The following is a 22,663-nucleotide window of genomic DNA, read 5'->3' as shown; positions in this document are numbered from 1 at the left end:
AGCTTAGCTACATAATCCCTCTTTTACGTTGTCTTAAAGCAAGACAACGCCTAAAATGAAAAATAAGACCCTTTACCACCTTTATAAACACCATGCAATGTTTTTAACTGTATTAAGTCCCAGAATAGTGGCATACCCCTTTAAAACTTTGCAGTAGGCCTATAGGTCTGTCAGCCTTTGCTGCATCCACTCCCAACCCCATACAGTTAGACAGAACTTGCTTGTCTGAAAGGACATGTTTGCTAGAGGTGTGTCGTTCATGAACGAGCCGGTTCTTTTGAACGGCTCCCTGAAGTGAACGATGGGAACCGGATCACAGCTGGGGGAGCCACTCGACCGTTATTTCGTTCATTTTTCGTTCATTTTAAGCACATGACCTCGACCAGAGTAATTCAATTTGGGAAAAAACACAATTGTGGCAAAAACGTTGTTGCAAAGGCAAAAACGGTCTTTAGAAGCAGGAGAATAATCAGTTGTTGTTTGGACAAACTTACCTTGAGGTGGAATCAAAATATTACATTCTTAACACTGAATAAATAATTTAAAAAAGAGCCAAAAGAGCCAGTTTTTTGAACGGCTCTTTGAAAGGAACGAGCAACTAAGATCCGGATCCCGAAAAAGAGCCATAAATCCCATCTCTAATGTTTGCCTCAGTAGCAGGACTACTGAATGCCTAAATCAGACATCACAAGACAGCAAGATTAACTTAAAATGTCTTTGTGTATACAATACGAAGAAAGGGTGGAACAGTTGCACATGGTCTTACAGTTTTTTTTCAATTTGCTAAAGCACATTTCTTTCAAATTTGGCAGCTTTTGCGGAAGTCTCGAAACAGAGGCACAAACATATACAAAAACGGCTTTGCAGTCAGTTTGCAACTCATAATACACACTTTGAAAATGTAACAACAATCCATTGCACAAAACCCATCTTGCGTAAATGTGAACACAACTCACTGCTTTACACACAGTTTCCAAATGATGAACACACTCCTAGCCTTCTATAAAACTTCACAAAATGACATAACTTTTTAATAGAAAAAAAAAACAAAAGGTAGGCTAAAGTTTGTTTTTCCAGAATTCATGCTGCCCATTCACTAATGTTACCTTTTTCATGAATACTTACCACCAGCATCAAATTTTAAGTATTCATTATGACTGGAAAAATTGCACTTTTCATACATGAAAAGGGGGATCTTCCCAAATGGTCCGCCATTTTGAATTTCCAAAAAAATCCATTTTTAGCTGCAAAAATGACTGTACTTGGACCATACTAGAAAATATTTGTTTATTACTTAGTACACTTTCATGTAAAGATCAAATTTGGCAATAGGCAGCCCAGTTTCAATGAGCAGCATAGTTGCAGTACCTTTTTTGTCCATTTCCTGCACAGTGTCCCTTTAAGTTACAAGGAATGAGTTCAGTAATCAGAAAAACTGTAAAGCCAGCTTCAGCCAAATGATGTAGCCTAAGAGTTGTACTTCAAATGAATAGGTTTGAGGGTCCAATTCCTGTAGGAGGAATGTCCGTAGCAGGCAGCGTTGTCTTAATGCTGGAAAAATGCCGAGAGGTTCAGCTATAGTAATGCATGCTGGACCATTAACCAACAAGGGGAAAGGTGAGATAATCACCCTCAATCACCTCTCTGAGCTTTCCTAGACTTCACGGGCGAAACACTAGTAATAAAATCCCAGCTGGGAAACTACCATCGCCATTGTGTTGCAATCCACAGCACACAGTGCATACTGCATTTATGCCTCAACGGTGCCACAAGGAAGCGGTACGGTAGGACGGTACCATGCTCAGGGTACCTCAGTCCTACAGCAGGATGGGGGGGAGAGCATTTACCAATTGCACAATCCCACAAACCTGGGGAGTTGGAAATTGAACTGGCAACCCTTGGGCTACAAGCTTGACACCCTAACCGCTGACAGATGACAACAATACATATATCATATATCTCAATGTAAATAGCAGGCAGCCTTTATTTACAATACCCAGAGTGCCTTCATACAATCTGAAAAATCACGTTGTTGGTAAACATTCATTGTGCTCCAATACAATGTTACAGTATATAAAACAATATTGCAATATATTAAAATATTCATAAACATTTCCCATCTGTAAAATATATACAAAAAATATACTTTGTATTTTTCCTCCATTTGTCAACATTAAAACAAATATCGTAAATAAGCACTTGACTTCACCTGGCTTTAACATTGCCTGCTCACCATTTCATAGTGGCACAGACTACTACAGTATTTTCAAATAAAAGTGCTTCAGTAGTTAGTTGTATGACATTCCTTGGCCCTGAAATACATGTAATTTGTGATGACTCTCAAAAGACAGATTGTATCTTCTCAATGTCACACAGTACATGCATGTTGACAAGAATGACAAACATCGCTGTTTGTCTCTCTGTTGGCCAGGGTGGATTTCTTGTGACAAACTGGGAGAACCAGCTCCTGAAGTGATGACGAGGAACTATGGTAACCACTGGCAACTATGGTGCCTGAGAGAAGTCCTTGTAGGGTACATCGTGTCTTTCCAACATCTGACCTCCCATCCTCCCCAAGTGCTTGTAGCCTCGTGATGATGTCGCAAAACATCATTAATGACAGAAGTTAAATAATTCAATATCTCTAAAATCTGCCATTCAAAAGGTCATGTTCTCTTTTGCAATCGGAATGTTGAATGGTGAAAAGTCCCCCAAAAAGTTTTTGCGGGGGTACGTTCCAATATGTGACCTTGCGTCCTCCACTGGGGCTTGTGGCCTCGCCCCGCCTCCTTGTCCCTCCTCCGTGGAAAAAACAATTACGTTTCCCAGCTGTCAGCCTAGCCAAAACAATGTTTGGGGGACTATTCTTCATTCACCATCCAGTTTGCAAATAAGAAAATGACTTTACAATTGAGCTTTTGCGAGATATTGAAATATAATGCTGTTGTCAGTGATGTCATCATTACATATTACTTCCTGTTCCGAGGCCACAAGCACAAGTGGAGGATGCAAGGTCGCATATTGGAACGCACCCAGGGTCAGGATATTGGGAAGAACCCAAGTACGAGTCTTCACTCTCCTGAAAGTCCATGACATGCCCCCTGCTGGTGAAAGACAGCAACTACTCTCTGTAGAGCAGCGATGCGATCATCCAGCAATGTCACCGCCTTGGCTTGCCATTGTGGGCCTGGAATGAGTGAAGATAACAAACCATTTGTGAGAAATGTTTTCAAAACAGATGCTAAATACACTGGAAATGTTAGGATGAGTATAGCTGGACCACACATTTAGAAAAGCGTAAGTCTTCCAATCAAAATTTGAGCTACTGAATTAAGAAACTTGTGTTGGAAGAAAAACATGGCATCCATTAGGGCTGCTCGATTATGAGAAAAATCAATATCACTATTATTTTAGTCAATATTGATATCACCATTTTTTTATATGATATTTCTTTTAAAGGCAAATTTTTTTTTGCTAATTCACAATCTTCCCTCCCTTCAGCAGTGTGAGTGGAGGGCCATAGAGAAAAACACAGTGGTGCTCTGGATGAGTGTTCGGTAGCAAGTCTGTTCTGTGCTCGCAATGGCTCAAGTGTATTGCGCTTAGCGTAACCAAACTTTTGGCAGTATAGACAATAACAAAAATATTGTTTTAACTTGATATTATGAAATTTGATTTTGTTTGACAGCAATATTGATATCAAAATATAAATTCCTTTTTTTTTTTTTACAACTAAACTCTTTGGATAGGATTTTACTCATACACGCACAGAAATATTGCAAAAGTGTAACGTGCATTGACGTTAGTGAGATTAAAGAATAAGGTCAGGTTTGGATCAGGTGTGTTCATGCCACCACTCACCTGCCTCAGGTGTGCGGGAGGAGGGCGATGCCCAATGGCGTGCCCATGCAGGTCAGCATGCAGGTGGGCATGGGCCGGGTTCCTGTGAGGGTCGCCTGGCACGTGCCTCGTATTGCCTTTGTGGTGGGCACCAGGTGGTCTGTGGCCCGGGGGCACGTGCACCGGATGCCTGCTGGGTACCATCACCACGCCGGGAGGAGGAGGCACGGCGACCGGCCTGGCGAACTGATGCTGCGGAGGAGGATGCTGATGATGCACGGGATGACCTGGATGCCCCGTGTGGTGCTGATGCTGATGCTGATGCTGAGGGGGGCGCCTCGGCTGTTGCTGTGGAGGATGCCGATGTTGCTGCTGTTGTTGCTGCTGCTGAGGCTGCTGCACGCGCTCCTTGGGCAGCGTCTGGAACTGTTGGGGGTGCAGCACTGGCGGTGGCGTCGGGGCTCTCCGGGTCTCTCCGGTGCCGTTCTGGGTCGCTGTGGCGGGCTGCTGGACCTGGGCAGCCTGTTGGACCCGGTTCTGCTGGGGCTGCTGCTGGTGGGGCTGGCGGGCCTGTGGCTGTTGACCCGGATGTTGCAGCGCAGCTTGAGTCTGCTGGTTCCGGCTGGCGAAGGGGTTGTGAGTGTGCCGCGTGTGGTGCTGTAGAGCGTCCTGGGTGAGCGGGCTCGGGTTCTGGCCCGACCTGGTTAGAGGATCCGGTTGAGGGTTAGTTCTCTGTGCAGCAATGGCGGCGGCGGCGGTAGCAGCAGCAGCAGCAGTGGCAGCAGTCTGGATAGGCACCTGTGATTGGGTGCCCTGTGCCCGCTCAGCCTGGTTAACCTGCGGCACGTGGCTTTGGCTTTGGACTTGGTTAGCCGGATCTGGTGTTCTTCGGCTCTGGGACACGGCATGTCCGTACGGAGGCGGGCTACGGCGCTGCTGGCTGCTCACCACTTGCGGCTGAGAACTAGGGACCTGCCAAAGGGGCTGCTGTTGGGCTCTCTGTCTCGACGCGTTGGGGTCCATGAACGCAGGGCTGTGGTCTCTCCTGTCTCGCTCGCTGCCTCTCCAGGTGTCTCGTTCGCCGTCTTGACCGCGATCTCGACTTCGGTCTCTGTCTCGATCTCGACTTCGGTCTTGACTTCGATCTCGGTCTTGACTTCGGTCTCGACTTCGGTCTCGATCTTGACTCCGGTCTCGATCTCGACTGTGATGTCTGTCTCGACTTCGATCCCGATCTGTACCATCTGTCCTGGCCTGTCTGGGCGTCCGTGGCGACTGACCTCCAGTTGATGTGTCTCTAGCCTGTGTCTCCGGCCTGAGTTGCCGCCCAGAGGCCTGGGTGTCAGCACTGCTGGCAGAGGCGCTGGAGGAGGAATGGTGATGGCGATGGTGGTCCTGCTGCTGCTGCTGGTTTGGGTAGGCCGGCGTGCCTCGCAACGTGTCCCACGGCCTCTGGTGCCGCCTTCTGTCAGCCTCGATCAGATGTGTGGTGTCCCTGAAATCGCTTGGAGAGACACTACGGTCCCTTGTTCTTCGACCCCTGCCATCGCTTGGAGAGACACTGCCGTCCCTTGCTCGTCTGCCCCTGCCATCGCTGGAAGCAGCACCACCTCCATCGTCCCTCGCACTGCCATCGCTCCTCGCTCGCCTGCCATCCTGGTCAGGGAACCTACTAAGGCTGCGGTCCCCTGAGCGCTGCCTTTCCGCCCTACGGTGGCCAGCGTGGTTCACGTCTGTCGGACGTGACTGATGATAATGATGATGATGTGTCTGGTCGGAGTCATAGTCGCTGTGGCGGCGTGGGTCACGCCTCGGAGACCCTTGCGCCCTGGGACTTGGCTGTGTGTGCTGTTGCTGTGTACGTTGTGGTGGTGGTGTGTTTTCAAGCACGTCTGGCTGAAACGCGGGGTTAGTGTACGAGTATCCGGTCGGAATCAGACCATCACCATGCTGATGGGAACTGCTGACGTGATTGTGGCTGCGCCTTGTTAAAGTGTTGACGTTATTCTGCGGTAACGCGCTGAGGGCGGCGCTATCCTGACGGGCAGGCGATGGGGGAGGAGGGAACGTGTTCAAGTTGACGTTCACAGTCTGAGGCAGGCTGTGGTCGTTTGGACCTTGCCCGGACCTTGGCAGGGTGGTGAGGTTGACGTGGACCGTAGGCTGACCTTGGCCGGTCTGAAGGGCAACGTTGGGGTTGACGTTTGGATTGTGCTGCCCGCTGTAGCCATTACCAAGGCCCTGTGTGTCCCCGTTGGGCAGTGTCCGTCCATTCAGCTGTGGCGTGCCTTGTTGGTCGGCGTGTTGGCCATGTTGTCGTTGTTGTTGGGCCGCATTGTTGCTGTTGCTGCTCAGTCTGTTGTTAGCGTGGCCATTGGTAGTCTGGGCAGTCCCGTTGGGATGTTGGGAGACAGAGTGGCGCGTGGTACCGTTATGTAATGGCGGGTCTGGGCCAGGGCCAGGGCCAGGGCCGGGCCCAGTGCGGAGGTTGGCAGGAGGTGGAAGGTTCTGGAAAAAAAACACATCAATCAATCAATCTGAATGTTCCTAGGAGACCTAAGCTGATGTTTTCTCTCTTTCCATCTGGTGTGTGTGTGTGTGTGTGTGTGTGTGTGTGTGTGTGTGTGTGTGTGTGTGTGTGTGTGTGTGTGTGTGTGTGTGTGTGTGTGTGTGTGTGTGTGTGTGTGTGTGTGTGTGTGTGTGTGTGTGTGTTTAAGACACAAGGTGACTCATTCTCAAGGATTCTTGGAACTACTGTTTCACTATAGTCATAATATTTATGTCGCTCTCTAAGCAACAGTGGAAGAATAGCGTGTTAACACTGGGGGATGAAAAACAACGGAAGAGCCACAGTAGGAAAAATGGACAGAAAGGGACAGAACAATACAGCAAAAAGGAAAGGGGGATGGCAATGGAGGGGGCAGAAACACTGCAAGAAAGAGAGGGAAGACAGGGACAGAATAAGAAAGGCAGGGGAGTTACCCAGAGAAGAAAGACAGGAAAGAGGAGACCAAGGAGAAAAAATGACTGTACTGTATACTTAGATGTAGCTAAATATATCCACAGAGAGGGCAAATAAAGTCAGACGCGAAGCGTGCGCATGTCTGCGTGCGTCTTACCACTGCGTCTTGGCTTGTCTTCTGTAGGCCCCGCAGCCTCCTGTCCACTAGTGGGGGAGGAAGACACACAGCAATCATGTTAAATAGTAAATGTAAACATTAATGTCAAATACCGGGTTTAAAAAATGTACAGTAATACACGCTATAAAAAGTTGAAGTACTGGAGGTGTTTATTGAAATCCATTCAGTCTTTAAAATGCTACAGACTTATGTAGGCCCCGCAGCCTCCTGTCCACTAATGGGGGAAGAAGACACACAGCAATCATGTAAAATAGTAAATGTAAACATTAATGTCAAATACCGGGTTTAAAATACATGCTATAAAAAGTTGTCAAGTACTGGAGGTGTTTATTGAAATCCATATAGAATAATTGTTTTGTCAAGCGCTTTCAAACCAACTTTTCAAACCAACATCCATCCTGGTCCAGGCACTGCTGGACACGCAAAGCAATGGAAGTGCAGTGCACACATTACACAAACTGTAAAACAATTTTCTTATATTTGCTTCATTCACATTCAAAGGATGATCTCATTTTTGTGACTGTAGCATGTCTTTTAGTGTAGACCTGAGTTTGAGGACAGGCAGTGACAATACAATGAATTGAAACAATGTTTACAAATTTCTGTATATTTTTTGAAAATTAAATTAATTTTAATTGATATATTTTTCTGCTATTTAAAGTGCACATTTTTGTCAGAAATCATTATTATATGGCAGAACAGTGTCTGAGGTCTGTGTCTGCTGTGTTACAATTTTTTTTATATATATTTAGGGGCTTTTTATGCCTTTATTGACAGGACAGTATGAGATGTTGACAGGAAGTGAGTGGGAGAGAGAGATGGCTGAGGATTGGGAAATGACCACGTCCGGATTCGAACCGAGGTCACCCACCACATGTGGTCTACATGTGTTCAGAAAATTGGAGGGCTTTTTGCACAAAAAAAAATACTGATTCAGTATTTGCTTAGCCCTGACTGAACGCAAAGTCATCAAATTCTAAGAAGCGTTGTCCCTCTACCTACTGCACATTGCATGAAGGAATGTGCGTATCTGAACCTACTGTAGACATATTAAATCTAACTAATTAGTTATTCTAACGATTTCCCTACGCTTTTGGCAAAAGCAAAATGTCAATTATCAGTATTTTTTTTCAACTAAATGACCTAGATGTTAACATAGTGTATATATTTAAGTTTCCAAACAAACAAATTGCCAAGCTTAATCTTAAATCATTTGATAAATACTCTAATGAAAGCAAACATTTGCTTAATTATTTTGTCAACAGTGTTATGGACAAATACTATGTCATTTCAAACATATATAAAAATACTACAGAGTTGAAACAATATATGTTTGAAAGTGCTTATGTCCCTTAGCAGTAATGTTGTCATTAATCTGTGCAACTGATATAGAAAATGTGATTGTTGAGCTTCATAAGTAGGATTTTATGAGTCACTGTGATACAGACAGACTCATTTTTCATCATAAATCCCTGTAACGTCTGATTTGAATATAGTCACCCTCCTTACACAAGACTTCCTTCTCCAGAGATAATCCCTAGTGTATGTTCATAGGATTTTTCCAACACATAAGGGATCAATAGCGCAAAAACACTTTCAAAACAGTCAACGGTGTAACTCAACTGTGTTACGGTCAACAGTGCAGGGGAACAAGTCGGCACTTTTTTAGGAGAAAAAAAACAGAGCAGACAAACTCCCTAGAACACAAATTATTTTGTTTGTTTGTCTGTCAATATGGATATAAATTGGCAAAAACATACTCCTCCTCAACTGTCATCAGTGTTGCCAGATTGGGCTGGTTCCCGCCCAATTGGGCTACTTAGGATGGCCGGCCCGTGTGGGGGTAAAAATGGCATCTATCAGAAAAACCTTCCCATTGCCATATAAATCAATAGAATTGGGCGGGTTTTTAGGGCGGATTTTGATCATTTTTTGGGCTGGAAATCATCAGCCTCATCTGGCAACCCTGACTGTCATACTTAATTGTAACACCATTGACGGTAACACCGTTGACATTTCAGCCATTTTTATGGTGTTGTGCTAACTGAGGACCTCAGAAGTTCCACCACAACACCTTAATCAATTAATGTATCTGTATGCTTTATCTGTGTTTTTCTACATGTGATTTCTAATTCAGATTCTTATGAATATGTTGATAACACCGTTGACAGGCAATTTTCCCGCTATGAGAACATGAAAAAGAATGGATTAAATTATGGAAGGATGGAGCTCAATATTTACCAAAAGTCTTCCCGTATCCTGCCAAAGAGGTTATGACATCACGTGATGTTATTCGTATGGCCTAAGACCAAACCATTACTGATTTATGGAGGAGGTTTCAGACCGTGACACGGTTAACACAGTTTTCGTGGACACACACAAAATGGCAAATTTCATGTATAATGGAAAGGACAGTGGTCTTTCTGACAGTTTTGTCATATTGTGATGATTACTGTGAATCAACATTTGCAATCGTCTTGGGCAAAACAAGTTTCTTTACATGCTAATATGAAGACTGAATCTGACATTTGGAAAACAGGACGGCATGAAAACGCCCAAAACCAGTATTAAATATTCATTCTTGCTGAGGGAAATAATGCTATGTCTACACTTTCTGTATTATATGAAAGATACATGTTTTCTAATGTCCAAAACATCATTGGATGCAGTTAATAGTTAGTGGAATTGCCAAATAAAATCCACGGACTTAAAAGCGTAGGCGAATTAGAGAATCACTCATATAATTTTTTGTTTTGGCAGGTGCGAGTTACAAGGGCGCCACTGTTCAGCACTCTTCACCACTACTGAGGTGGTCTTGAGACGCACAACCCCACATGGCTTCAGGCCAACTATGCCTGTGCATCATCAACTCCAGCAGACCAACTCCTTTAAGTCAGTCTGGGCACTGTACTGATTGTAACGGCATGAACCATAATGATTTAATGTGTAGTAAGCTCAATGCTTCATCAACTCCACCAGGCCTCCTGTAACCCATATAATCCTAAGACACCTGCAAAAAATGCCAGCTGAATACCAAAGCCCTTTTTGGGAAAAGGTGCCCTCTGCCTATTGAAACCTATACCTGTATATATCAGCCTCTGAAGCACATAATATATATATATATCATTGCATTTAAAAGCTAGGACCTCCTCTTGAGAATGTGTTCATTCAGCTCTAATATTAAATGCATTAATAGAAATGCTCAAATCTCATGCTCCATGCACCAAAGGTCAAACACTGTATACTCAGCACCAGGCTAAAATGGGAATTGAGTCAGTCTGCACTGTAATGATTGCAATGGCATAATCCCTAATGACTTAATGCGTAGTCAATTCAATTTTTGTTTAGTAAACAATGGAAATTGGCATGATAAACACTCAGTTTTAGAGTAAACTAATTGAGAGTGATAAAGTACATCTGCCATTCCATTTCATTTCATTTCGATAAAGTTAGCAAACTCAAATGATTCAAGTCGACTTTTTTTTTTAGTTCAATTATCAAGTTTGACAGCATCATATCAATTACTGAAATATAAGAGGGTAAGAGAGTGCATACTGTTCCTCTGTCGCAGCAAGACTACGATGATGATGATGATGATAAGGATCACCAGGAAGCAGGCGATGACGATACCGGCCACTGCCCCGCCACTCAGGCACGTATCTAGGAGATCAGGAAAACAGGAAGTTATTATGGGCTACACGCCAGGGCAGCCACATGCAGCCACAGATGAAACGGAAAGTAGAACAGGACTCTTCTCATGCCATTACATTTGTTCTTGCTAATTGTGAATTATGAGTCGTTACACTGTGCGTCTTAGGCGAGGCATTGACATTGATTAAAATGTTTTTAGTACTCCTGTTTTAGTAATCCTCAGATATGTATTACATTATTATTGCCACCATTATTACTGTTATCATTTGTATTATTGTTATTATCAGTCCATTACTATTACACCTACAAGGTACTGTTGTTGATGATGATTATGTAGTTACCAACAACAAATTAGAGTTTGAGTCCTATCAATCAAGTAATGAAATAATAATTCGGTAACACCTTATATTAATGTCTGCTTATAAAGCATTAATAACACCTAGTAAATAATGAACAAATGATGAAGAAAACATTAACTATTGTTTGTAAATGACTTGTAAATGTTAAATTAATATTTTATATTTATCAAATATATACAAATTGTTTGTAAATTACTAATAATACTCTGCTAAAAAAATTGTGAAATCGTGAACATATTATTTGTAGACATTTTATTTATTTTATGAACAAAATGTAGCTAAGAATAAAAAACATTTGTTAATGTTTTCTTCATCATTAGTTAATTGATTGCTAAGTCTTTATAAGCAGACATTAATATAAAGTGCTACCAATAATTCTCATGATAATCCCTTCACTACTACTAGCAGAGCTAGCTACTGCAAGACATGCATGCTTGACTCCCAGCGTTTACAGGCACCACTCCTACGCAATGGTGAAAGTAGTTTCCATGTCTTACCGGTAGGGATGGTACAAACCGCACCGAAAACCGAAACCGTACAATTCACACACATACCGAACCGAACCGTGCAATCCGTGACAAACCGCAATTCATGTACTGCCCAGAAAAATATGTAAAACAGAGATTCTAGGAGTATCTTATCCAGTCTTTCTGATTAAACATTAACGTATGAGACCAATCAGAGGATGACACAATTAAAATCACACCATTTTCACATTATAAGCCTATAAACCATATGTAGGATATTAGTGATAAGTCCAATTCTATTAGCCAATTGAAAGAGGGCATTTGGAACGCTCAGACAGCACACATCAGCTGACAACAGTTTAAGTTCAAGCACAAGAGGCTGTTCTCAGACACATGCAAAATGTCAAATTCAACTTGTGCATCATCACTTTATAACTGCAGTTATATAAATATTGTATACAGTAATATTCCCAGTGCACCATTTATCATGAACTAAAAAAAAGAACCGTAGAGAACCGAAAACCGTGACCTTGACACCGTGATATGAACCGAACCGTGAATTTTGTGAACCGTACCACCCCTACTTACCGGTGCTACCCCCCTTTATATGGTTTTGAGGTAGGATGATGACCGATTTCCAATAATAGAAAGAGTGCAAATAAAATAGGCACGTGTGCACTACAGATCTCTCTTCAGGACTATACTTCAGGACGAGTAGGCCTATATCGGGTATCTTTGAGCTATTCTCTTCATATGAATCTTGAATCAAATGGCATGAAGTTGTATGTGTTTTCAACTTAAATCGCGCACCTAAGTTTTTTCCCCTCAAATGTGGGTTTTTGCATTTACCCTTTTCTTACCGGTGCTGCGCACCTGCTGAAGAGTTTATACCGGTGCTACGCACCCCCTGGCACCCCCCTTACTTTCACCACCGCTCTTACGGTACCGGCGTGACTCACCCACGACAGACACCTGTGCCTCCTGCGCGGCGGAGCCCCCCGTGATGGAGTTCTGTGCGGTACAGGTGTACGTGCCGCTCTGCTCCGAGGAGGACACCTGTACGGAGAGCGCACCTGTGCCAGACTGGGCGGAGGAGACGGCCTCGTCGTTATGCTGCCAGGTGAAGGTGGCGGGGGGCAGGGACTGGGACTCACAGGTGATCTGCAGCGCCTGCCCTGACACCGCATCACCTCCGCCCACACAATCAGCAGACTCCTTGGTTAGAGTCGGGGTGTCCGGACCATCTACGGGTATCAGGGAGAGAAAGAGAGAGAGAGAGAGAGAGAGAGAGAGAGAGAGAGAGAGAGAGAGAGAGAGAGAGAGAGAGAAAGAAAGAGAGAGCGGGGGAGAGAGAGAGAGAGCATGCAAGATAACTAAACATGCTGCATCACCATCCCCAATACTTAGTCCGTGTTGAGCTCCACAGACGCAGTTAAAGATATTTCAGTGTTAGTGACAAAGGAACAACCAATGGTTTAAAACATCTTACCATTTGCTTGGTATATTCATGCATTTCATAGACTAAAAATAATGTATATGACGCATTACATAATGTATAATAATAGCAACATGTAATGTCCTGTGTAATTGTGTACATTAAAAATGACTGTCAAATGAAGGCCGAGAGAAAACAGTAGGTGTCTTTTCAAGTCAAGTCTGCTTTATTGTCAATTTCTTTACATGCACTGGTCAACAAAGAATTGAAATTACGTTTCTGACTTTCCCATGCAGACATAAACGTATTTTAGGTATAGACATAGACAGTATAGACATAGACAGTACACTACATACAGTACACAATACATATAGAGTACCCATACAATACAGACATTTAAAGTGCAAGGCTGGACAACAGAAGACGTATGGATAACTAAAAGGAGGTATTTGTTGTGCATTTTCAATGTCCTAGTGTGGCAATTCTGACCATTTTCAGTGTGACTCTTGTATTAGAGTACTGGTGCTTTAATGATAGCAAGCTCTGGTCAGACCTTGTTGATAATGGCCATGTATGGGAAAGCTGTGATAATGCTGTCTGGGCTCTGTTGTTCCTCAGGATAAGACTACAGCAGCGCGGAGCTAACCTTGGTCAAAGCGGTGAGAAGGCCACCATGTTTGGTCTATAAACATTCACTTATCAACATACCGCCTTTCTGAAGTCTTTCGTTTGAGTGCAAGTAAAAGGTAAAGAGTTGACACACAGAGTTGACTAAAACCATGTAACTTGGAGACTTAATGCCTCTTGATCATCAATGTAAAACATAAACACGTATAAAAGTTAACATTCACTGTTTACTCTTGTCGTATCCTTGTAAACTAGATGAACCCAGTTAGCCACAGAAAGTAATTTTGAGGCGTGTTACTGTTACTCTGACTGGTCATAGCATACCATGTACTTGTGTGGCCTTGCCCCCTTTAGAATCATTGCACAGATAACTGTGTAATGACAATAACATTTCTTGAAATCTTGAAAAGTTGACTGACAAGTTGGCCCGACTGACTTTGAAACGATGCCTCTTATTGTACAGTAAAAAATATATAATATATCAAAATAAAGGAGGGAAGCACAGTGCGTGTTGCACAGATAAAACAAGTTGCCTCTGGACCCTCCTTTATTTTTGATGTTAAAGTTGCCCCTTTTCCCTTGAACAGCACCTGCCTTTTTAAAGGATAACTTCTGCCAATTTCAACATGCAGTTGTAACGCTCACACTACCCAGTACATGATAATTTTTGGGGGGCAGAGTATGTTTACATTAAAAAAAAATTAGATTTATTCCCAATAACATCCAAAAGGTTATGCAACATCTCAGACAACTAGCAAACAGTGTTACCTTTTGGGATAATATTTGGAGTAGGCCTATGTTAAGAAGGTTTTTAATGTAAACAACGTCTGCCCCCATTAGAATAGCTCAGATCTCGGAAAAGGGCTGAGCCGAAAAATGCAGCATCACCAGGTACTGACAAGTCAAGGGTAGCGTGAGGGTTATTCTATGTTTCCAGTGCACTTTTGGCAAATGCAAAATGTCAATTATCAGTATTTTTTTTCAAACAAATGACCTAGATGTTTACATAGTGTATATATTTAAGTTTCCAAACAAACAAATTGCCAAGCTTAATCTTAAATCATTTGATAAATACTCATTTCAAACATATATAAAAATACTACAGAGTTGAAACAACATACGTTTGAAAGTGCTTATGTCCCTTAACAATAATGTTGTCATTAATCTGTGCAACTGATATAGAAAATGTGATTGTTGAGCTTCATAAGTAGGATTTTATGATTCACTGTGATACAGACTGACACATTTTTGATTATAAATCCCTGTAACGTCTGATTTGAATTTAGTCACCCTCCTTACACAAGACTTCCCTCTCCAGAGATAATCCCTAGTGTCTGTTCATAGGATTTTTCCAACACATAAGGGATCAATAGCACAAAAACACTTTCAAAACAGTCAACCGTGTTACTCAACTGTGTTACGGTCAACAGTGCAGGGGAACAAGTCAGCACTTTTTTAGGAGAAAAAACAGAGCAGACAAACCCATCTCCCTAGAACACAAATTATTTTGTTTGTTTGTCTGTCAATATGGAGATAAATTGGCAAAAACATACTCCTCCTCAACCGTCATAGCTGATGCGTAAAACCATTGACGGTAACACGGTGTTGTGCTAACTGAGGACCTCAGAAGTTCCACTACAACACCTTAATCAATTAATGTATGTGTATGCTTTATCTGTGTTTTTCTACATGTGATATCTAATTCAGATTCTTATGAATATGTTGATAACACAGTTGACAGGCAATTTTCCCACTATGAGAACATGAAAAAGAATTGATTAAATTATGGAAGGATGGAGCTCAAAACTTACCAAAAAGTCTTCCCATATCCTGCCAAAGAGGCCATGACATCATGTGATGTTATTCTTATGGCCTAAGACTAAACCATTACTGATTTATGGAGGGGGTTTCAGACCGTGACACGGTTAACACAGTTTTCGTGGACACACACAAAATGGCAAATTTCATCTATAATGGAAAGCACAGTGGTCTTTCTGACAGTTTTGTCATATTGTGATGATTACTGTGAATCAACATTTGCAATCGTCTTGGGCAAAACAAGTTTCTTTACATGCTAATATGAAGACTGAATCTGACATTTGGAAAACAGGACGGCATGAAAACGCCCAAAACCAGTATTAAATATTCATTCTTGCGGAGGGAAATAATGCCATGTCTACACTTTCTGTATTATATGAATGATAAATGTGTGCTAATGTCCAAAACATCATTGGATGCAGTTAATAGTTAGTGGATTTGGCAAATAAAATCCATGGACTTAAAAGCGCAGGCGAATCGTAGAATGACCTGTGAGCAATACAACAGCATATTGAAATTGGCAGAAGTTCTCCTTTAAGTAAAAGATATATAGTTGGGACTCACAGTAGACGGTGACAGAGGCTCGGGTGGTCTGCGCGCTGACGGGGTTGCTGACGGTGCAGCTGTACTCGCCGGTGTCGTCCCGTCGGGCGGGGTTGATGGAGAGGGTGCCCCCCGACACGGTGATGCGCCCCCCCGTGGACAGCGCCGTGTCGCCCCTCCCCCACGCCACACTGGTCTGCGTACCGGCCGTCCAGGAGCAGCGCATGCTCAGGCTGCTGCCCTCTACGGCCACATCCGGGGTCATCGCCAGACTCACGTCTGCCACCGCATCTGCACACCACACACACACAAACACAATTATATATAAACAACAATTATATATACACACACACACCGCATCTGCACACCGCGGACGGACGGACACACACACACACACACACACGCACGCACACACACACACATTATACACACACACATATACACCGCATCTGCACACAACGGACACACACACAAACAACCACAAGCACGCACACACACGCGCACACACACACACACACACACACACACACACACACACACACACACACACACACACACACACACACACACACACACACACACACACACACACACACACACACTCTAAACTAGAGGTTCTCTCAACTGGGGGTCCAATGGCGCATTGCCAGGGCATGTGGGAAAAGGTTTGTTATTTGCAATTTGTTGTTGTTTATTTGTTATTTGTTTGTTATTTCCGGTTACACTTTACTTGACGCCGGCGTCATACGTATGACATAACGTATGACGTACCGTAACGTATACCGTAACGTATCATAATAGTGTCATGAATGCCAATGTCATAAACATTTCATGGGCATGAAAAGTTGACATTGTTAGGCCTGTCTTTGTCATAACCGAATTTCACCCAAAGACAAAGTCATGCAATGTTTATGACATTGACATAATGTTTATGACACATTCATGACTGCATTATGACAATGTTATGACACTGTTATGTCATACGTATGACGCCGGCGTTAAGTAAAGTGTTACCTATCCATCCTAACACATGGAGATGGTACAGCAGAGCAGGTGCCTTTACTAGGAAGCTGGTTAAGAAAGTGAGGACTCCAGGCTCTTCTATTAAATGATTTACCTCAACCTACCTTAACCTAGTTTACTCCTGAACCAGCTTCTTAGTATAGGCCCTAGGTTGGTTTATCTACATACATCCTTGGAAACATTACGTTTACTTGCTTACTTAATTTTACGTTTTAGGACATTGCACATTAGTGAACATACATACATACATGCATTCAAGTATATGTGCCAAATTATAGCACAATGCTTAATTTCCATCTGCTGTCCAAAATGGGCAGGCTAGATGTTTACATCTGCTCCATTAAAAGTAAACCAAACCAAACCCCTGCTCTAAACATAATTATTCCTCACTTCCTTCCTTCCTTCCTTTCTCTCTAAAATTCATCTGTGAAACAATCACCATTACCCAATGTCAAGTGTTCTAGCCTTGGTAGCACGTGAAACGCCCAGTGAGTGGATACTCCACAGAGTCGAATTGATGTTTGACAATATAGTGTCTTTTTTGAACAAAAGCCAGACTCTCGAGTGTAATTCTTGTAGATTATTTTAGTGGGTCAGTATGACAGACAGACAAACACTCGAGAGTGCAGCTTTTCTACAAAAGATTTACGAATCTGTGCCATTGCACCCAAAGACCTTGTTTAAAAAAAAAAAACAGTTTGGAGTGGAGTGCATTTTTTGAAAAAACAAAAACAAAAAAAGACAAAATTTTGTCGACTTCTCCGTCCTTCTCACCAAAGACCCTGAGCTCCACGAAGCCTGTGTTGGGCAGCAGGCCCGTAGTCTGGCTGGGGGCCACGAGGATACTGTAGTTCCCCACGTCGCGCAGCTGCGACGGGTCGATGGTGAAGCGGGTGGCCGTCAGGGTGACCCGGCCCTCGTAGTCCCCAGTGTTGACCACGGGGCCAGCTGAGGTCCAGGTCGCGATAACGTCCCCTCCCGGCGAGGTCCATGAGGTGGAGAAGATGTTGGCTGTGGTCACGATCTGAAACACCGCCGGCCGTCCAGCCGTAGCCAAGACCGGGGCCTCCGCAAACTCAATGGGGACAGAGCCCTGAGAACGGACGACATGCAGCAAGGCTGGGCAGAGGGAAAGGGGAGAGAGGGAGATAGAGGGGGGAGAGAGAGAGGGGGAGAGAGAGAGAGAGAGAGCAGAGGTGTCAAACATTGAAGGTGAAAAATGCAATATAATGTGAGTTCGCACGCACGCACGCACGCACCACCCCTCAACTCAACCCTTCATTGGGTGTCAAAGTGCCTACCCTAGCCCCCACAGGCAGTCATCCACACAGTAATACACTCCATACATCTGCCTTCTATGGTGGCAGTGGCTTGGTCATTATACATTAGTTCATAGAGAGTTCATATCTTTGTGTTAATAAAGTGTATTCCATGTGCAGTAGGCTAAGGCAAGTAAGTAAAGTCAAGCTGGATATTCCCCCAGCAACTTAGAGATAAGGCATGACAAACACCTATCACCTTGAATAAGTCATGTGAAAAGAAAAAGATTTTTTACTTTGTAATATGAAGTTATATAAACCATGAGCTACTTATGTGGGGGTTCCATAGCCTTCTGTAGACTATTTCATGCAAAACGCGCATAACATGGTCTGTCCAATGTCTCAAGACTTGCTGACCCATCGGGCACCTTGGCCACTCACCTTCTTCTGAACATGAATTGACCTTTGAACTTACAATGGTTTATGCTTTATGCTTCATGGTTTCCTTCGTCATATGAAACAGATCTGGTAACTCCCACTCAGATGACTGTAGAGGCACATTTCAAAAACCAAACAAGAACACAACACAACAGGAGAATGCAAGTGGGCTGGTTTCCTTACTGTGCGCGCGCTGTGTGGTTTTCTTATGTCGCAAACATTGCTGGAGTCTTTAAATCTTCATGTGGAGTGTAAACCTCAACATAATATGTGTGGGATAATCATAGGAAAAGGCGGGACTTACTAGCGATTACAACTGCAGTAAGAGGGAGAGACGGCACGTTCATTTCATCCAGTGGAAGCTAAAGGGGGAATACACGAACAGGTTTGCGACAATAGAACGATTCAAAAAAGAACCGACAAGAAAAGATCAAGAGGTTACACCAAAATAAGGTGGAAGGTGATTTTCCACACAGCATTTTGCCAAAAGGGTGAGTAGCTGCTACTGGTCTACCTGCTTGTTACTAAATGCATGAAAGGCTAGTTTGCTGACTCTCACTACCACTAAATTCTGATTTCTTTCTTACAGTTGCTGTCATTCTTCATACTACAACCGCTGTCGCCTTATGTCTTCACCGAACATAAAAATCGAGGACTCACCAATTAACTTCTCCGCGCTTCATTTTTTTGGACGAGAGCATAAAAACAGACAGGTGCATTGCTTGCTGTCGATACATTTAGACGCGATAGTAATATTTCTGGCTCTTCCTGTTACACCTGAAACTGCCGTCAGACTCAGAGCGCCACACCTGATACCTTAAAACGGCAACGCGCCACACCTGATATACCTTAAAACGGCGACGCGCCACACGCTGGGTGGGCCCACCTGTTCACAGAACCTGATCAGAGTAGCCTATCTGCCGATTAGACCGCGGATATGCTGGTTCTACTGGCTGCTTACTTCGCTGGATCTGTGATGTCCTGCCAGAATTTAGGCCACATAATAATTGTGTCTCACAAATGTTTTAAGAGGTTTTTATTTGATGCTATTATTTAATTAAGCTCCCCCCTCCCCAATTAATCACTTCTGTAGGCCTAGGCCCTATGTCTTTGGTAGCCTAGGCCCCTACTTGTCAAATCAGATGAATTGACAGACTCAATGTTGCTATTTAGGCTACTATTCAATCTTGCTAAAGCAAATTCAAGTAAAACAATTAGAAACGGAACAAATTCTGTGTTCACCGAGAAAACATGCAGTAGTGTCAGTAGTGTAGTGTTATTTAAAAACCATCATGCCCCATAACTGTAAGACTTAGCCTACCAGGGGGCCTCCTATTGGCCAAAAGTCAAAATGTAGGCCTACAGAATTGTGACAAAGTGCAATATTGAGACATGAGTCTGTAATGTTGAGTAGCCTATAGTTTTTTGTAAAATCTAGTTAATACTCCTCTCCAGACATTTCATCCTTAAAGTGATACTGTTCCATTTTTGGAAATAAGCTTATTTTACACCTCCCCTTGAGTTAAATAATAGGGTTTTACCGTTCTCCTGTACTTTCAACCATTCTCGGGGTATGGCAGTGCAAATTTTACCTCCATGCTACCAGTTAACATTGAGTCCTATGAGACCAGCTCGCGGCTAACTGGTCTCATAAGACTCAATGTTAACTGTTAGCTTGGAGGTAAAATTTGCACTGTCATAACTAGAAAATGGTTGAAAGTACAGGAGAACGGTAAAACCATATTATTTAACTCAAGGGAAGGTGTAAAATAAACTTATTTCCAAAAATGGGACAGTATCACTTTAATTCCTAGTATTATGGGCCAGGGGCTCCGGCTGGCCATCTTAATCCGGCCTTGCATGCCAGACTTTGTCTGATGTTAGAGGTCCGCCCTCTATAATCTTGCTAATCTCTTGTTTACTGTCTGTTCCTCACGCCTCAAGGGCGAGACTTCACAACTAATGAGCTGTTCGCATAGTATGCAATGCCAAAATAGGCAGGCACTACTAACAAATGAGAGGGCACTTGTGCAAGTATGACCACAAAGTAGTCTGAAGTAGTCAAGTCAAGTCAGGTCAAGTGTACTTTATTGTCAAAAATCTATGTATCAGGGTTGGCATAGAAATTTGAAATTGCGTTTGACCAGTCTCCAATGTGCAGTTAAAGTAAAAATATATAAACAAGACATTGACCGTAATCTCTCTCTCTCTCTCTCTCTCTCTCTCTCTCTCTCTCTCTCTCTCTCTCTCTCTCTCTCACACTCACACACACACACACACACACACACACAAACACACACACACAACACACACACACACACACACACACACACACACACACACACACACACACACACACACACACACACACATGGTGCAAGAGTAAAGTGCCAGTGGCATGCTGAAAGAAATGTTCATGGAATGTCCTCCAGTGACCTTGGAATGTACATGTGGTTTTCTTTAGTGTGTTGATGAGTCTGATGGCTTGTAGAAAGAAGTTGTTATTCAGTCTGCTTGTGGTGCTCCACAAGTTGCGGTAGCGTCTTCCCTGATGGTAGAAGGGATATTGCTTTATTTGGATAGGATAGAAGACAGCAACAGGAAAGTATGGGAGATAGGGGAGGAGTTGGGAAACGACCAGGCCGGATTCGAACCTGGATCCCTCTGACCCATGTTGCCCGTATATGTTACATGCATATTGGTACACTGCACCACAGCACTCACCCCTCCTCCTTGGCGTGTGCTCTAGATGCTGAGCAAGGCAGCCTACTAAATTCAGGCGCACCACGGAACCTTTGAAAGAAGTTCAAGGAGCAAGGGTGGGTCACACACTCAAAAAAGAGACACACCAACGTCATGAAGTGGTGAAACCGGGTGCACACAAAAAATAGTGTGGCACGGCTCATATCAGGGGGGCCTTGGCCGGAATCTACCGGTATATGGGCGGGCTCGTCATGGTAAAGTTTGGGAACCCCTGTAGAGGCTATACAATACTGCTATACACAGATTCTCATATCTGAAACGACTTAGTTGTTTACAGTATGTACAGGAAAGACACCCTTGGAGCAATGAAGGGTTAGATGATCTGCTCGTTATCCTTGTACTTATACAAAATTAAAACCTGCTACCCTCCAATCTCAAAACCAACCTTGTTATCATTGCACCGCAGCTGCGCATTCTGTTTTCCTAACCTTGTATTTAGTAGCGTACTATTCCATGATAAATTGATCTTAAACCATAATCCAGTCTCTCTCACACTGGTGTGCTCGCACACCACACAGCACACAGAGTGAATGAGCTGGGATCCTGTTAGGGATGGATTGGGGGAAAAAATAGGACCCGGCCACTTTTTTCTTGAAGGGGCCCCTCAAAATTAGCGGCGCAGAACTAACATTTCTGAAAATAGGGGCCCACGAGGGTGCAGGGCCCACTGGGAAATGCCCGCTAAGCCAGATGGCCAGTCCAGACCTGGATATTGTTGCTTTTGCATCATAGTAGGGGCTCTAAGCCGAGAAATCGTTACGCGCTGGATAGAAGCATATAATTTGGTACTCGTGTTCCTTGACTGATTTGAAGACATCCTAGAAGGGGTGCCCCTTGAAAAAAAAAATGTCTACCATGTCATATACAATATGTCATGTTGGTAACGCATTACATTGTTATTACATGACATTATACTTAGCTGACAATGTTAATATAGTCCTCAGAAGAGATGAAGCAAGGGTAGCCTGCTAGACCAGATTGATAAAACTACAAAATGTACATAGTGTGAAAGTATGGGTGAGTCTGTGCTTACGTGCTTGACAGCATGTAACATTGTGAACGATTTGAGAAGATTCTTGGTCTGAATTAAAATGAGCATTGCCAACACTAAAACTATGGTGAGAATAGACTGCTGCTAATGCTCGATTTGAATGGGATAGTGTCAGTGCAAGATGCCCTAGGTAGCAGGTTCTCCATCCTCTAATTTCCATAACAGATATACGTATTTTATTTGTATGAGAGAGGGTAAAGGACAGGACCTTTCCATATGTATGAAGAACCCCATAAGATCACCTAATTC

The 22,663-nt window shown here is 43.3% G+C and overlaps 2 protein-coding genes across 3 annotated transcripts in view; one reads left to right on the top strand and one right to left on the bottom strand.

Annotated features, from left to right (window-relative positions):
- Positions 1-1,958: 1,958 nt before the first annotated feature.
- On the bottom strand, positions 1,959-20,071 carry si:dkeyp-97a10.3 (filaggrin). The gene is made up of 9 exons (XM_063198757.1): positions 19,261-20,071; positions 18,905-18,962; positions 17,678-18,022; positions 15,902-16,171; positions 12,417-12,701; positions 10,536-10,640; positions 6,960-7,006; positions 3,862-6,348; positions 1,959-3,187 (listed from the first exon to the last, which is right to left on the bottom strand). The coding sequence occupies exons 2-9, from the start codon at positions 18,945-18,947 to the stop codon at positions 3,161-3,163; spliced, it is 3,609 nt and encodes a 1,202-aa protein (XP_063054827.1). The 5' UTR covers positions 18,948-18,962; positions 19,261-20,071; the 3' UTR covers positions 1,959-3,160.
- The window catches only part of LOC134449021 (uncharacterized), a 45,305-nt gene continuing 41,861 nt past the window's right edge, over positions 19,220-22,663 (top strand). For both annotated transcript variants that reach the window (XM_063198760.1, XM_063198759.1), the window contains exon 1: positions 19,220-19,313. The gene's annotated coding sequence lies outside the window, so the exon portion shown is untranslated. The remainder of the gene's footprint in view (positions 19,314-22,663) is intronic.

This window comes from Engraulis encrasicolus, chromosome 5, assembly GCF_034702125.1.
Source record: "Engraulis encrasicolus isolate BLACKSEA-1 chromosome 5, IST_EnEncr_1.0, whole genome shotgun sequence".
Lineage (NCBI taxonomy): Eukaryota > Metazoa > Chordata > Actinopteri > Clupeiformes > Engraulidae > Engraulis > Engraulis encrasicolus.
The sequence above is the reverse complement of the archived record's forward strand: the minus strand, read 5'-3'. Positions and strand labels throughout refer to the sequence as shown.